The sequence below is a fragment of the Microtus pennsylvanicus genome, chromosome 8 (genome assembly GCF_037038515.1).
Source record: "Microtus pennsylvanicus isolate mMicPen1 chromosome 8, mMicPen1.hap1, whole genome shotgun sequence".
NCBI classification, from domain to species: Eukaryota; Metazoa; Chordata; class Mammalia; order Rodentia; family Cricetidae; genus Microtus; species Microtus pennsylvanicus.
The window spans coordinates 74,610,869-74,627,747 of record NC_134586.1 but is presented as its reverse complement, the minus strand read 5'-3'; the positions used below and the strand labels follow the sequence as shown (position 1 = coordinate 74,627,747).

General features: G+C 45.3%; 1 protein-coding gene across 2 annotated transcripts in view; it reads right to left on the bottom strand.

The window, feature by feature from the left end:
* Smyd1 (SET and MYND domain containing 1) overlaps nucleotides 1-16,598 on the bottom strand; it is a 58,510-nt gene extending 41,912 nt beyond the window's left edge. The window contains exon 1 of one of the 2 annotated variants that reach the window (XM_075983875.1): nucleotides 16,203-16,598. In XM_075983875.1, coding sequence (XP_075839990.1) covers nucleotides 16,203-16,339 — 137 coding nt within the window. In that variant the 5' untranslated portion in view covers nucleotides 16,340-16,598. The remainder of the gene's footprint in view (nucleotides 1-16,202) is intronic. The other variant, XM_075983874.1, reaches the window with a different exon arrangement.
* Nucleotides 16,599-16,879: the final 281 nt, after the last annotated feature.

The following is a 16,879-nucleotide window of genomic DNA, read 5'->3' as shown; positions in this document are numbered from 1 at the left end:
GAGGTATGGTGGTTTAAATAAGAATGACCCCCATACGCTCATATATTTGAATATTTAGTACCCATTGGGAAAGCTTGGGAAAGATTAGGAGGTGTGGCCTTGTTGGAAGAGGTGTGTCCCTGGAGGTGGGCTTTGAGGTTTCTAAAGCCAGTGTCATTACCAGGTAGCTCTCTCTGCCTCCCGGTTGGTTATCTGAAGATGTGAGCTCTCAGTTACTGCTCCCCACCGTGCCTAGCTGCCTGTTGCCCTGCTCCCTGCCCCAATGGTCATGGATTCTAATTCTCTGAAACTGTCAGCCTGAAATAACCTCTGTGTTCTGAGTTGCGTTGGTCACAGTGTCTCATAACAGCAATAGAAAGTGACGAAGATTCAGGGGATGGTGGCGTAGACCTGAAATCTCAGCACTCAGGAGCTAAATTCAGGAACATCAAAATTTCAAGGTCATTCTTAAATTTGAAGATAGCCAGTTAAGGCCGACCTGGGAAATGCGAGACCTTGACTCAAAACAAACAAAAATCCCAAACTCAACCACAAAAAAATTTAGTCAAAAAGAAAATTGTAAAGAAGTTTCAGGGACTGGAGAGGCAGTTCAGCAGTTAAAAGCCCCTGCTGCTCTTCCAGAAACCCTGGGTCAGTTCCCCACACCCTCATCAGGCAATTTACAACCACTGAAACTCTAGCTCCAGGGCATCCAATACCTTCTGATCTTCTGATCTCTGTCACACACAAGTGGAATATTTTCTCTCTCTCTCTCTCTCTCTCTCTCTCTCTCTCTCTCTCTCTCTCTCTCTCTCTTCAAAAACAATAAGGAACTGAAAAGACAGCTCAGTGGTTCAGGACTTTCTACTCTTCCTGGATGTACATGGTTCCTGGCACCCATATCAGGCTGTGTATAAATGCCTACGACTCCATGTGGTACATACATAGACATAATACATAAATAAATAATAGAAATTCCAGTTTTCCCATTGTCAAGGTGACCAAGAGTTAAATGGAGAAACAAGAACAACTAAGAAAGACATGCAAGGATCCCCCTGGGAAGGGGAAATAGATGGGCTCTCCTGAGTAAATTGGGAGTGTAGTAAATTGGGAGAGGGAGAGGAAGAAGAGGGGGGAGGAGAACATGAGAATGGGATGAATGAGTTGTGGGAGGGACAGAGAGGGAAAGCAAGGAAAAAGATATCTTGGTAAAGAGATTCATTATGGGATTAGGGAGAAACCTGGTACTATGGAAATTTCCAGGAATCCACAAGGATGAGCCCAGCTAAGACTCCAAGCAATAGTGGAGAAGGTGCCTGAAGTGGCCTTCCCTATAGTCATAGCGATGACTACCCTAATTGTCATCCAGTAAGTGATGGAAGCAGATGCAGAGAGCCACAGCTAAGCAGTGGCTGAGCTCCTGGATTTCAGTCAAAGAGAAGGAGGAGTGATAATATGAACAAGGGGGTCAAGATCATGATGGGGATACCCACTTAAACAGCTGACCTGAGTTAGTAGGAGCTGACAGCTGGGGAACCCACGTAGAACTGAACTAGGCCCTCTAAAGGTGGGTGACCGTTGTGTGGCTTGGGTAGTTTGTGGGGCCACTGGAAGTGGGACCAGGATTTATCCCTAGTGCATGAACTGGCTTTTTGGAGCCCATTCCCTATGGAGGGATACCTTGCTCACCCAAGATCCAGGGCAGGGGGGGGCTGTTAGTCTTGCCTTCAACTTGATGTGCCAGACTTTGCTGACACCCCATGGGAGGTCTTACCACTCTCTGAGGAGGATGCAGGAAGGAAAGGGGAGGGGAGCAAGAGGACGGGATGGAGGGGGAACTGGGATTTGTATGTAAAATTTTTTTTAAAAAGTTTGTTTTTAGGCCGGGCGATGGTGGCGCACGCCTTTAATCCCAGCACTTGGGAGGCAGAGGCAGGCGGATCTCTGTGAGTTCGAGACCAGCCTGGTCTACAGAGCTAGTTCCAGGACAGGCTCCAAAGCCACAGAGAAACCCTGTCTCGAAAAAACTAAAAAAAAAGTTTGTTTTTAAATATTAAATAAGTAAATTTAAAAAAAAAAGAATAGCAAGTGTAAATCAGGTGCTCACTACTCGGCTCTTGGCACGAGACCCACAGACATCATCCTGCCCTGCGCATCCCATGCCCCATGACAAGCTTGGCTCAGGCAACTCATGCTCTCTCTCCTTCAGAGCCCTCACATTCTCAGGCAGCCATGAGAAAGGAAGACAGCTAGGAAGGGGGAACCTCTATTTCGGAACAAAAACACAGCCCTGAGAGAAATACACCACCACTTCCCTGCTCCCCAGTGATGGAGAGTGTCCAAAAGATACCAGATCCCCAGATTTCCTTTGGATTCCAGGAGAAAAGTTCTTACCCCAGCCAGATGACCTTCAGTCAGGACCATCTCGAACGTTCCTGTTCACAGGAGGCAGTAACTCCTATTTTCACCAAACTTCACAATTTTCAAAGTTGTGTTTCTAGACATTCTTCCTAACTTTTGTATACTTATATGTATGGATGTTTTGCCTACATGTGTGTCTGTGTACCAGGTATGTGTGTGGTGCTCACGAGGGTCAGAAAAGGGTGTCAGACCCCCACCCCAGAACTGGAGTTACAAACTTCTGTGTACTGTGCAGGTGCCAGGAATTGAACCCAGGACCTATGGGAAAGCAGCTAGCGCTCTTAACCAGCTGAGCCTCCTCGCCAGCCCTGCTACTCTCTTTCTAATATGCTCTTTAGAGTGCTAGTGATCACTGTCTTCATAGAGACCCTGGTCTCGTAAGTCTCTGCTCCCAGCCGGCCACTGCTCCCAGAATACAGGGCATGCACCTCTTCGCCCTGAGTACTCTCTGCTCTGGAGGAATGTCCCCAGTCACTCCTCACTCTGCATCCCTGTCCTGGGGTCTGTTATCTGTCAGAGTCAAGAGGACGAGAATGGCAGCTATGTGCAGCTCCTTGTATGGGGATAACCAGCCATAACAGATAAAGGCATAGACAAGGCATCTTATCTGCATGGTGAATGAACCGGCCTGCAAAAATACCATAGAGCCAATAGGACTCAGACAATGTCTTTGTGTCTCCAAACTGCTTGAAACTGCATCCCCTGGGTGCTGGGAATGCAGCTCAATTGGTAGAATTTGTCTAGCATGGAGAAAGTCCATTCGAGCCTACCACCACCACAATGGGGAAGCATGGCAGCAGGTAGGCGTGGTGACTAGAGCAGCAGCCGCAAGTGAACACCAAACGAGCAAGTCCTCAAGCTCTCCAAACTTGCCTCTAGTGGCATCCTTCCTCCAGCAAGGCCCTGCTTCCTAAGCACCCCCAACTGGGACCAAGTGTTTAAATGTCCAATAATATGGGGGACAACTCATTCAAATCATCACAGGGGTCCTTAAGATAAACAACACATAGGCTTTTCTTCCCAGGAGACCCCAGGATGAGCTGGTGCATAAACATGGATGAAGACAATGAGAATCAAGGGAGGGAGACTTTATTCCCACCAAGGTGGGGGAGGCAAGGCATCCAAAAACTCAGTCCACTGGACAGTAAAGACACATGTTTCTAACTCTGTGAAGGTGACCAATAAGAGGCACTGATGGCAGCCAAAGGCTTGAGGACAGGTGGTATGCAGACACCTGTCAGACGGTGAGCTCACAGAATGCCCTGCTCTGGGAAATGATGTTGGGAGATGACCAAACTACAGAGGCAGGGGGAGGCCCCCTCAGTCCTGCATCCACATCCTGTAGGCAAAGGGAGTCACTGCAGGCATCTGAAGAAAGGAACAGTGTAATCAGAGTAGGGAATGTGGCTGCCCAATGCGGTCTTCCAGTGGACCATGTCAATCCTTGAGGCGTTTCTGGACCAGGTTTGCAGTGACTGTTACATTCCTAGGCACAGATTAGGCAGTACAACTTCCTTGTCCTAGCTTTGTCTGGCCTTGTTAGTCTTGAACTGTATGCTTGTTTGGTGAGACCATCTCCCTATGAAGCACAGGTTGATCTTGATGTGTGATCCTCCTGCCTTAACATCCCAAATACTGGAATTATAGGCAGGTGTTACCATGCATGGCCAGCAGTGGTGTGTGTGTGTGTGTGTGAGTTGTGTGAAAAGACAGAGTTCAACATCCAGTGTCTTCCTCTACTGTTCTCCACCTTACTTTTTGAGATAGTTTCTCACAGAACCTGGAACTCCACCCATAAAACAATCCAGGAAGCATCTAATCTGAGGCATAATCACCTCAAACCTACTAGGAGACCCCTGGGCGTTCAAGGATAGTCACGTGACATATACTACAAAACTTGTAGACCCGAAGACCTGACTGTCTTCTAGAACCTAACCCAGGAACAAGCATGTCCAAGGTCAGGACTCTAAAACACTCCAGGAAGATGGTAAGGAGGTTGATTGACACTTTTTTCACAAGAAATGGCTGAAAATGGGGCGGTAGGGACAGCTCAGCAGTTCCGAGCACTTGCTACAGAGGACCCAGGTTTGGTTCCCAGAGCCTACATAGTGGCTCACAAAAACAAAACAAAAGAACAGTGCTCAGCCATAAAATTATGGTCTGGTAGCATGTATATCATAATGCTTTCTGTGTGCTTTTCAAAACAGAAATCTCTATGATTTTAATAATATTTTTATTTGATCTTTTTCCCATTTCCAGGCCATATCTGAAAGAAAAACACTGCTATTTTTTTAGTCTCTAGCTCATAGACTATGCACTGCTATGTAGAGGAACACATTACTGCTCTGCTCCATGTTTGGTGTGTGTGTGTGTGTGTGTGTGTGAGAGAGAGAGAGAGAGAGAGAGAGAGAGAGAGAGAGAGAGAGAGAGAGAGAATGCATTCTGCTCCAGTATGTGTATGCATGCATATGTGTGTGTGTATGGGATACAAGTGGGTTAAAGAAAGACAGGCTGGCCAGATGTCTCAGCAAGTAAAGGAACTTGTAACCAAGTCCAATGAATTCAGTTCCTGGAACCTACATGGTAAGGGAGAAAACATCTCCAGAGAATTATTATCTGACCTCCACACCCACATAGCACACATTGTAATTTGAAATATTTTTTTTAAAAAAGACAAAAAGAACACCTGAGTTCAGATGAGCAGTACCACATAAAATAGACAAGCTATAGATATGCATGGCAGTGTATGTCCATAGCTTCAGCACTGAGGAGCTGGAGTATGAGGAATCCCAGGTTCACTGGCCAGACATTCTATCTGAAATGGGGAGCTCCAGGTTCAGTGAGAGGCTGGGTCTTAAAAACTAAGATTGTGAAGACTTGTGTGATGGCTCAGTACAAACCTGACCCGCTGTCCTGTCTTCAGAACCCACAGGGGGAGAGAATACGACTCCCAAAAGCTATCCTCTGACTGCCACGTGTGTATCATGGCGCGGATGCACCCACATCCACACGCTGAGAGACACACAAACACAGTTCTCAATGTTTGCTCCACGACAGCACTCACAGGATGGGACACACACTCCCGTGGTCACACCTGGATACACTCTGTTCTCCAGCATCACACTCATTCTACGTTCAAATCCACCCTCAGTGAAACCCTGTCTCAAAATATTAAAACGAGGGCCAGACATGGTGGCATACACCCTTTATCCCAGCATTTGGAGGTAGAGGCAGGAAAATTAGTGGCTCAAGGGCACCTTCTCCAACACAGAATTCAAGGTCAACCTGAGTTCTCCAAAAGCCAGTAATAAGATAAAATCTCAATTATTTGCAAATTTCTTTGTTAGGTAATTATTTAGTAAAATTTAGCAATATAACTCACAACGGTTTGTATGGTATGTCAACAGATCTTGTCTCTATACCCAAAACTGACCAAATAAAAGGCACAATTCTAAATCGATTATAGTTACTCTCAAGTTTACATTGAAGAGAGAAATTTTAATAATGTAGCAAGCGCTTATCTCATTTTCTGAACTAATGACTCAAGAACTTCTCTAATCCTGTTCTTAAATTATTTCCTTTTATAACATCTCTTGTCCTCCACCACTCACCCAGCAGCTGCTATCAGATTAGAAGCCACATGTGTGCTACCGCATACGGCAGGCCTAATCCTGTCTCTTCCATGGACTCACATAAAATACACTGACAAAAAGCCCAGATGTCCCCACTGGGCCTAGGAAAGCTCATAACTGATTTGATTTTCAAAAACAACCTGATTAACACAGTCTCTTTAGAAGTATTCAATTTTCTCTCATGTTCCCCCTTTTCATTTTACTTAACACACAGAAACATGCACAACCCTGGGTACTGCCAGTTCTTAACCAGATCATTCAGAAGGGACGCCAAGTGGTGCTGGCGCACACCTTTAATCCCAGCACTCAGGAGGCAGAGATAGGCGGATCTCTGAGAGTTCGAGGCCAGCCTGGTCTACAGAGCAAGTTTCAGTACAGCCAGGACTATATAGAGAAACCCTGTCTGGTAAAAAGCAGAAGAGGGGCTGGGGGCTGGGGTATAGTTCAGTGGTATACTATTCGCCCAGTATGTACAGACACTGAGTTCATCCTTCAGCACAGAAAAAAAGGAAAAGAATCTAAAAGAAAAATCCAGTAACTGTCCTTGCTTCTTAATATACTTTTGCGATGAACTGAATTAATCTAGAAAAGTTATATAATAGGATATGGTTGTAGAGGGCTGGAAAGGGTCTCTGAAAATGTCGAGGTCCTAATTCCCAGAAACTGGTAATGTGTCGAAGGAACTTTGCATATGTAGTTAAGATGAAGGGCTTTCAGATTGCAGGGAGGGGGCTCATCTCTCTCCAGCAATGAATTAAGAGCACTTGCCGTTCTTGCAGAGAGAGGACCGGGGTTCACTTGCCAGCACCAACTTGACAATTGCCTATAACTCCAGTTTCAGGGGATATAGCACTCTCTTCTGGCCTCCATGGGCACCAGGCATGCACATAGTGCATAGGCATACATGCAGACAAAATAACTCTTGCACATAAAAAATAAAAAAGATGCAGAAGGAAAACTGTGAGCCTTCTTCCTATCTAGGCATGACCTCTAAAAGCTGGAAAAGAGAACAAATAGAATCATCATCCCATTTTAGACTCCTAACCCCAGAACGGATAGAGAACCTATGTTGTCTTAAGGTCATAGGGTTATGGTAATTTGTTACAGCAACAAGAGATTATAATGTATTTATTTACTACTGCAAAGACCTTTCCCCTTTTAATTGCGTGTATATTCCAATCTCTCTCTCTCTCTCTCTCTCTCTCTCTCTCTCTCTCTCTCTCTCTCTCTCTGTACGTGCACACACGTGTGTGTGTGCATGTGTGTTTGTATGTGAGTGTGGGTACATAAGTGCCACACAGATCCATGGAGCTCAGAGGACAACCTCAGGCCCATGAGCTTCTTCTGAGGACTCTTGACTCTACCTCCCATATCGATGTAGAGGAGTTGAGGTTACAGACACTGCCACATCTGGTTTTAGAAATCTGAACTCAGTTTCTCAGGGTGCATTGCTAGTGCTTGACCCGCAAGCTGTCCTGCCACCAGCCACCATACTCCCGCGTCTTACCTGGTCTGTGGACCTAACAGTTCTCTGGCTCCAAAATCAACTTTTGATTTTTCTGAAGTTAATAGCAGATATTGTTTTTCTGCACATTAGGTAAGATTCTGAGCTACATCTCTAGACCTGCACTTTCTTTTACTAACACTAAATAATAATACTAATTGCACTGATAAGAACAAAAGAGAATTAAGTAGGCAATGCTTACAACACGCTGATTTGGGGGCAGCAGTGAGGAGTGATGACTTGGATAAGACACAATGGAGACACTCAAGCTTGCCCTGTGACTGTGACCTGGGAAAGGTTAATATCCCTTTAGTCTCAGTTCCCTATTCTGTCAGAAGGGAATAGATGAACTTAGTGGGTCTCTACTATACTGAAGACCATTTGAGAGCAACAAATGCTATTGACTTTCTCCTTGGAAATAAAAATCACACATCCACATCCACACAAACTTTGATCTTCCTTATAGATGCTTCCCTAGCTTAGGATCCATGGAGAACCCAGAGGCTAAATTAACTCCAAATTCAAGACTTCTGGAACATTATCATTATTATTTATTATTGTTGTCGTGGGGGGGGGTTGAGAGGACTGAGTTAAAAGTATTTATTGTTCTTGCAGAAGACCAGAGTTCGATTCCCAACATCCATGTGAGGTGACTTACAGCCATCTGTAACTTCACTCCTGGGAAATCTGAAGCCCTCATCTGTCCTCCTGGGCAACTGACTCATGTGCACATCACGCGTGGGCGCGCACACAAACACACACAAACACACACACACAGGTATGCAGCGTTTAGAAAGCTGAGGCAAGAAGATAATATGGGCTAAACAGGGTAACCTTATCTCAAAAAAGGGAGGAAGAATTGAAATTTTGGGGTTCTTAGCACTTCCCATAGTCAGAATCACTGTGCCTTTCTTGTATTTGATATTAAATTAAAGTGACAATCATAATAAGCTCAATTTTATTAGCTTAGCACCTCTCTCCTCTGCCCCTTAACCCACTGCAACATACAGAATTTCGAACAGTAAGTTCTTTTGGGTCACGTGATTCAGTCCCCTTCTGTGGCTTGATTCTGTATACAGCATCCTCACCAAGTCTTCCTTAGCAGATAGGGAAGGCCCTGAAGAATAGCCCTTTTCATCTCTAGACAGTACTTCCAGGACTCTTCCACATAAAAGCAATGAAAATTCAATGTCAAAGGTTTAAGAGAATCTAGGCATCTCCAAAAAATACTTTGGTGCCTGACCTCTTTTAGTGGGGTTAAATATTTTCATACACTATATTTTTAAGAAGCAAAGGGAAAATCAGTTACAATTTTAAAAGCAAATTATAAGCCAAGTGTGGTGGCATATGTCGACAACCCTAGCCCCTGAGAAGCAGAGTCAAGAGGACTGAGAATTCAAGGCCAGCCTCAGCATAGGGTGAGTCTCATGCCAGCCTGAGCCACGGCTCTTAAACAAACAAAGCAAATTATAAAATCTACTCAAGTTTGACAAACACAGCCAGGAAATGGTTTATGATGAGCTCTTCCCCATCACGGTGATGATGATGCCTGTAGTGATACCATGATGATGGCGATGACGGTGATGGTGGTGTTGGTGGTGACGGTGTTGGTGGTGATGGTGGTGACGGTGGTGGTGGTGATGGTGGTGATGATGATGACGGTGGTGGTGGTGATGGTGGTGATGATGGTGGTGATGGTGGTGGTGATGGTGGTGACGGTGGTGGTGGTGATGGTGGTGATGATGATGGTGATGGTGGTGGTGGTGGTGATGGTGGTGACGGTGGTGGTGGTGATGGTGGTGATGATGATGACGGTGGTGACGGTGATGGTGGTGATGGTGGTGATGGTGATGACGGTGGTGGTGGTGATGGTGGTGATGATGATGGTGATGGTGGTGGTGGTGGTGATGGTGGTGACGGTGATGGTGGTGATGGTGATGACGGTGGTGGTGGTGACGGTGATGGTGGTGATGGTGGTGTTGGTGGTGACGGTGGTGGTGGTGATGGTGGTGACGGTGATGGTGGTGATGGTGGTGACGGTGGTGGTGGTGATGGTGGTGACGGTGATGGTGGTGATGGTGGTGATGGTGGTGATGGTGATGATGGTGATGGTGATGATGGTGATGATGGTGATGATGGTGGTGATGGTGGTGATGGTGGTGATGGTGGTGATGGTGATGACGGTGGTGGTGGTGATGGTGATGATGGTGATGGTGGTGATAACGATTGTGATGATGGTGATGATGATGGTGATGATGGTGATGGTGATGATGGTGATGGTGGTGATGGTGGTGATGATGGTGGTGATGGTGATGATGGTGATGATGATGATGATGATGATGATGATGGTGATGATGGTGATGGTGATGATGATGATGATGATGATGATGATGATGATGATGGTGATGATGGTGATGGTGGTGATGGTGGTGATGATGGTGGTGATGGTGATGATGGTGATGATGATGATGATGATGACGATGGTGATGATGGTGATGGTGGTGATGGTGGTGATGGTGATGATGGTGATGATGGTGGTGATGGTGGTGATGGTGATGATGGTGATGATGGTGATAACGATTGTGATGACGGTGATGGTGGTGAAAGCAGTGGTGGCTGTAGCGATGATGACAGTCATGATGGTGGTAGAGGTGACAGACAACGAGAAAGAGATACGTATCTCCTCTCCTTGCCAAACCCCAAGTCACTGTTGAGAATAAAACTATCCATCTTCTCATTCAGCTTGACACCGAATTAATTTAATTTTTCTGAACACGAAAAATTAAGAAAGGCAATAGGGACTAAATTAAAACAAACAAGGGGCTGGGGAGATGGATCCATCAGTGAAGTGCTTATACAGAAGAATGAAGACCTTAGTCCAGAAAAGAAGTGCCCATAGTCACCTTAATCCCAGCAATGGGGAGGCAGAGGCAGGAGAATCACTGGGAGTTCCAAGAAATCAGCCTAGTTCAGTTGGTGAGCTAAGTGTTCAATGAGAAATCCTTTCTTTTTTTTTTTTTTTTCGAGACAGGGTTTCTCTGTGGTTTTAGAGCCTGTCCTGGAACTAGCTCTGTAGACCAGGCTGGTCTCAAACTCACAGAGATCCGCCTGCCTCTGCCTCCCGAGTGCTGGGAGAGAAATCCTTTCTTAAAAATAGCTTACAAAGGGGCTGGAGACATGGCTTAGTGGTTAAGAGCATTGGCTGTTCTTCCAGAGGTCCTGAGTTCAATTCCCAGCACCAAGATGACAGCTCACAGTTATCTGTAACTCCAGGATCTGACATCTTCACACAGACAGACAGACATGCAGCAAAACACCAATGCACATAAGAAAATTAAGTAGCAAGACACCCAACAGCTGCCGCTGGTCTTCACATACACACAGATGCATGCATACTACAACATACATATCTAGATACACAAGAAATAAAAATTAAACAAGCAAGAAAGAAGTTTAAAGCTTGGGTATCCCTGTAAAAAACGACACAACAAGAGCAGGGGAGAAGGCAATGCAGGCAAAATACTTGTTCTCACAGAGCATGAGGACCTGAGTTCGAATCCCTTGTCCCACATAAAGTTAGATGCCATAGCACACATCTGTAATCCTATCTCTCCTAGAAGATGAAGACAGGAGAATCTCCTGAAGCTCCTAGGTCATTCAATCTGCCACTGACAGAGAAAACAAAAGACTCTGCCTTGTCTTGCCAGATGTGGCACGCCTTTAATCCCAGCACTTGGGAGGCTGAGGCAGGCAGATCTCTGTGAGTTCGAGCCCAGCTTGGTCTACAAGAGCTAGTTCCAGATAAGGCTCCAAAGCAACACAGAGAAACCCTGTCTCAAAATCCCTCCTCCCCCCCCCCAAAAAAAAATCTGCCTCAAACTAGTTGGAAGGTGAAACTCATCACCTGAAGTTGTCTACTGACTGCCAGACACCAGTCAGAGCATGGCATGCTCCCACACATAACCAGCACACAGATTCCAAGGTAAACACAAAAGTTATTAGATGGAAAAAATAAGTCCTCTAGTAAAAGCTCCACTGCGTAGTAAAATGAATTAAATGAGCCAGAAGGAGGCGTCAGACAAGTTAATATAAATTCTCTACTGAGAGCCAGGCACCTTTAATGCAGAGATCAGTAGGTAGAGGCAGAGTAGGTAGAGGCAGAGTAGGTGGAGTTCTGTGAGTTCCAGGCCAGCCAGAACCACATAGTGAGACTCTGTCTCAGAAAAAAAAAAAAAAAAGGAAAAAAATTACTAGAGACAAGGAGAGATGGCTCAGAGGTTAAGCGCCCTGGCTACTCTTCCAGAGGTTCTGAGTTCAGTTCCCAGCAACCATATGGTGGCTCACAACCATCTGTAGTGAGATCTGGTGCCTCTTCTGCCCTGCAGGCATACATGTAGGCAGAACACTATATTACATCAAAAATAAATAAAATCTATTTTAAAAAATTACTAGAACATCCCACTTAACTCCAGAGTCTGGCAGATTGGCTCTGGGGACTTTGAGGTACACAATGGTGGTGACTGACCCAAGAACAGCATCTGCCATCTGGGTGTTGCTGTATTTTTATATTTTAACTCTAAATCTAGCTAACTTCATACCTGTACTCAGCACACACACACAAAGACAGACTTCTCTGAATTGCTATTCCTGTCACTTGGGCTCCTGATCACTCCTTGGAAGGCAGTGAGCCACATGCCCTGGTTCACAGCCATTTTCCTGAAGGTCTCAGAAGGCACAGTCAGAAGAAAGAGAATGAAAATGCTAACCAAGTTATTTCTGAGAAGCAGGACCCACCCCACAACAGCTGACACCCTAGATACTCCCCCACCCAGCTTATCGAAGCTGTCTTTATTCAAGCCACATAAACGCCAGACAGGTCACTCCAACTGTGGCTCTTGATTACATCCTAATGTAATCAAGATGTAGGGGAGTTGCTTGCTTGTTTGTAAGTAAGGACTATTTTAAAACTTCGATAGTTCTGTGTAGACAGGGTTGTAGGGCAATGAGAATATAACTTTAACAGACCCTTTTAAAGATGAAAACAGCAAGTCCCTTCTAGTCACATGCCTTAGAGAAGAACTACACTGTGTTCCTGTGGACGCTGATAGCCTAGAGAAGAATCACACTGTGTACCTGAGAAGAATCACACTGTGTACCTGAGAAGAATCACACTGTGTTCCTGTGGACACTGATAGCCTAGAGAAGAATCACACTGTGTACCTGTGGACACTGATGGCCTAGAGAAGAATCACACTGTGTACCTGTGGTCACTGGTGGCCTAGAGAAGAATCACACTGTGTACCTGTGGACACTGATGGCCTAGAGAAGAATCACACTGTGTACCTGTGGTCACTGGTGTCCTAGAGAAGAATCACACTGTGTACCTGTGGACGCTGATGGCCTAGAGAAGAATCACACTGTGTACCTGAGAAGAATCACACTGTGTACCTGTGGACGCTGATGGCCTAGAGAAGAATCACACTGTGTACCTGAGAAGAATCACACTGTGTTCCTGTGGACGCTGATAGCCTAGAGAAGAATCACACTGTGTACCTGTGGACACTGATGGCCTAGAGAAGAATCACACTGTGTACCTGTGGACGCTGATAGCCTAGAGAAGAATCACACTGTGTACCTGAGAAGAATCACACTGTGTTCCTGTGGACGCTGATAGCCTAGAGAAGAATCACACTGTGTACCTGTGGACACTGATGGCCTAGAGAAGAATCACACTGTGTACCTGTGGACACTGATGGCCTAGAGAAGAATCACACTGTGTACCTGTGGACACTGATGGCCTAGAGAAGAATCACACTGTGTACCTGTGGTCACTGGTGGCCTAGAGAAGAATCACACTGTGTACCTGTGGACGCTGATAGCCTAGAGAAGAATCACACTGTGTACCTGTGGACGCTGATAGCCTAGAGAAGAATCACACTGTGTTCCTGTGGACGCTGATAGCCTAGAGAAGAATCACACTGTGTACCTGTGGACGCTGATAGCCTAGAGAAGAATCACACTGTGTTCCTGTGGACGCTGATAGCCTAGAGAAGAATCACACTGTGTACCTGTGGACGCTGATGGCCTAGAGAAGAATCACACTGTGTACCTGTGGACGCTGATAGCCTAGAGAAGAATCACACTGTGTTCCTGTGGACGCTGATGGCCTAGAGAAGAATCACACTGTGTACCTGTGGATGCTGATGACCTAGAGAAGAATCAAACTGTGTTCCTGTGGATGCTGATGGCCTAGAGAAGAATCACACTGTGTACCTGTGGATGCTGATGACCTAGAGAAGAATCACACTGTGTACCTGTGGATGCTGATGGCCTAGAGAAGAATCACACTGTGTACCTGTGGATGCTGATGGCCTAGAGAAGAATCACACTGTGTACCTGTAGATGCTGATGACCTAGAGAAGAATCAAACTGTGTTCCTGTGGATGCTGATGACCTAGAGAAGAATCACACTGTGTACCTGTGGACACTGATGGCCTAAAGAAGAATCACACTGTGTACCTGAGAAGAATCACACTGTGTACCTGAGAAGAATCACACTGTGTACCTGTGGACGCTGATAGCCTAGAGAAGAATCACACTGTGTACCTGAGAAGAATCACACTGTGTACCTGAGAAGAATCACACTGTGTTCCTGTGGACACTGATAGCCTAGAGAAGAATCACACTGTGTACCTGAGAAGAATCACACTGTGTACCTGTGGACGCTGATAGCCTAGAGAAGAATCACACTGTGTACCTGAGAAGAATCACACTGTGTACCTGAGAAGAATCACACTGTGTTCCTGTGGACACTGATAGCCTAGAGAAGAATCACACTGTGTACCTGAGAAGAATCACACTGTGTACCTGTGGACGCTGATAGCCTAGAGAAGAATCACACTGTGTACCTGAGAAGAATCACACTGTGTACCTGTGGACGCTGATGGCCTAGAGAAGAATCACACTGTGTACCTGAGAAGAATCACACTGTGTACTTGAGAAGAATCACACTGTGTACCTGTGGATGCTGATAGCCTAGAGAAGAATTATACTGTGTTTCTGTGGACACCAGAATGCATTTTAATTGAACAAATGTTTGATTATATGAGAATAGGAACCCATCAAATGTCTCTTGATTAGAAAATAGACGAGTACAATGTTGTATATATATTTATGGAGTAGAATATTTACAGCAGTATGGCTACATGATATCCCATGTAGTTCATGGATCGATATGGAAATCTCTACACATGGTTAAAATAACTAGATGTTTGGGGATTTGTTAGATGTATCATGACCAGCAAGATGGCTCAGCAGGTAAAAGTGCCCACTGTCAAAGCTGAGGACCTGAGTTCAATCCCTGGTAACCACAGAAGGGAGGAAAAGAACGGATTCCAGAAAGTTGTTCTCTAACCTTCACGGGGACACAGTGGCACATGTACGCTTACATGCAGGGACACACACACAATTTTTGTTTTTTGAGGGTTTTGTTTTGTTTTGTTTCGAGACAGGGTTTCTCCGTAGCTTTTTGGTTCCTGTCCTGGAACTAGCTCTTGTAGACCAGGTTGGCCTCGAACTCACAGAGATTTGCCTGCTTCTGCCTCCCGAGTGCTGGGATTAAAGGCGTGCACCACCACGCCCGGCCACACATATAATTTTTAAAGTAATAAAAACAAATGAGGTATTTGTAGACTTACTATCCTCACAAGGATAGACCCAGAAACATTGCTTAAAGAAAAAAAGCTCTAATCTGACCTTGAAGCATGATATCATTTTTATAAAACCAATCCCTTCCCCCCCCAAAAAAATACAACGAAACTGTGACTATCCAATTTGTTCAGTATAAATAAATGTATGAAATAATGTAAGAATGTTCTGGAAAAAGTTGATTTAAAGTAAAGCACAAGCTACCCCTGAGGTAGACATTGGGCAAGACTCTAATATTTGTAAGTAAATGGATTTTTATTTATAGTTAGAACTAATTTCCTAGTTTCAGCAAACTATTTTATATTATTTATAATATAAAACATATTCTAACATATAACTACTTATATGTTAGGATATTTTATATTCTAACAGGTTTATACAGACCTTTAGCCTCTTTTGTATATCTAAGAAACTAAAAAGTTTTTTGTCAGAAAATGTTTCCCACTGCGTCATTTGCACCCATCCAACCCCAGCACAGCCTCTCAGCCACATTCTCTGTGGTTAGGATAACGTGCCTAGAGGGCCCTGCTCAGCTTTGCCATAGAGAGTTAGAGACAAGGACTCCTTGCAGGAAAGAAATGTCAACCGAGAGCTATAAGAAGTGCAGCTTGAAGGGTCAGCAAGATGGCTCAGTTTGCAAAGGTGCTTGCAAACAAACCTGACCACCTGAGCCCAGTCCCTGGAGCCTACATGGTAGGAGAAAACCAACACTGAAAATTATCCTCTGGCCTTCCCGCTTGTACTGTGTTAAATATATGTTCCACATTGGGGCATGTGTGTGTTCTGCACACACAGACACACACACACACACACACCCATAAATAAATGTAATAAAATTTTAATTACAAATTAAGGACCCCTTGAACTTTAGTCCCTCCTCTGATGATTTTGAGAGCCAGAAGCTGAGAGATTGCATCTGTCAAACCAGCAGTGAGAAGGCCTCTCCCTGCATGCCTTACCTGTCGAAAACCACTGCAGAATAAGCACGCTCAGCAAAGATGACATCTGCAGCCCAGAACTCCTTCGTGGCCTTCAGACCTCTGCCTTTGCCCTCTGAAGTGAAGATCTCCACATTCTCCATGCTGCCTATTGTCATCTCAGAGTCTGTCAGGCCCGCGAGGTGGGTAGCTCACAGTGAGCCAAGCCTCTTGTCCTTGCTGCTATTTAACACCTTCACTGTCCCTAAGAGCAGGACTATAAATGGACAGGCCACCTCCCCTTCCCTACTCCTCTCTGGAGTGCGGCCCTCACCTCCCCCTCCACCACTATTTCTGGAGGGAAAAGGCAAACGAACAGAGTGACAACAAAGGTCTCATTCACCACCCAGAAAAGACACCAAGACAGAAAATGACCAAAGGCCGGTGTGGTCCTGACGTGAAGCCTGATGGGTTTTGAAGACCGGTTTGAAGATAATCCCCACGTGTGCTGTGTTCTGGACTGAAGTCATGTTCAACTTGAGTTAAAATCAAGAGCACTCGGTCAGTAGGATATTTTTAGCCTCCAGATGCCTCTGTCAATCAAATGCAGACAACTGGAGTAGCCAGAGAGAAAGGCAGAATAATACTGGCTGCTCTGGGACCCTTCAGCTGTCAGGCCCAGACTTTCTCAAGGGAGATGGGCCCCTTGCCCCACCCCC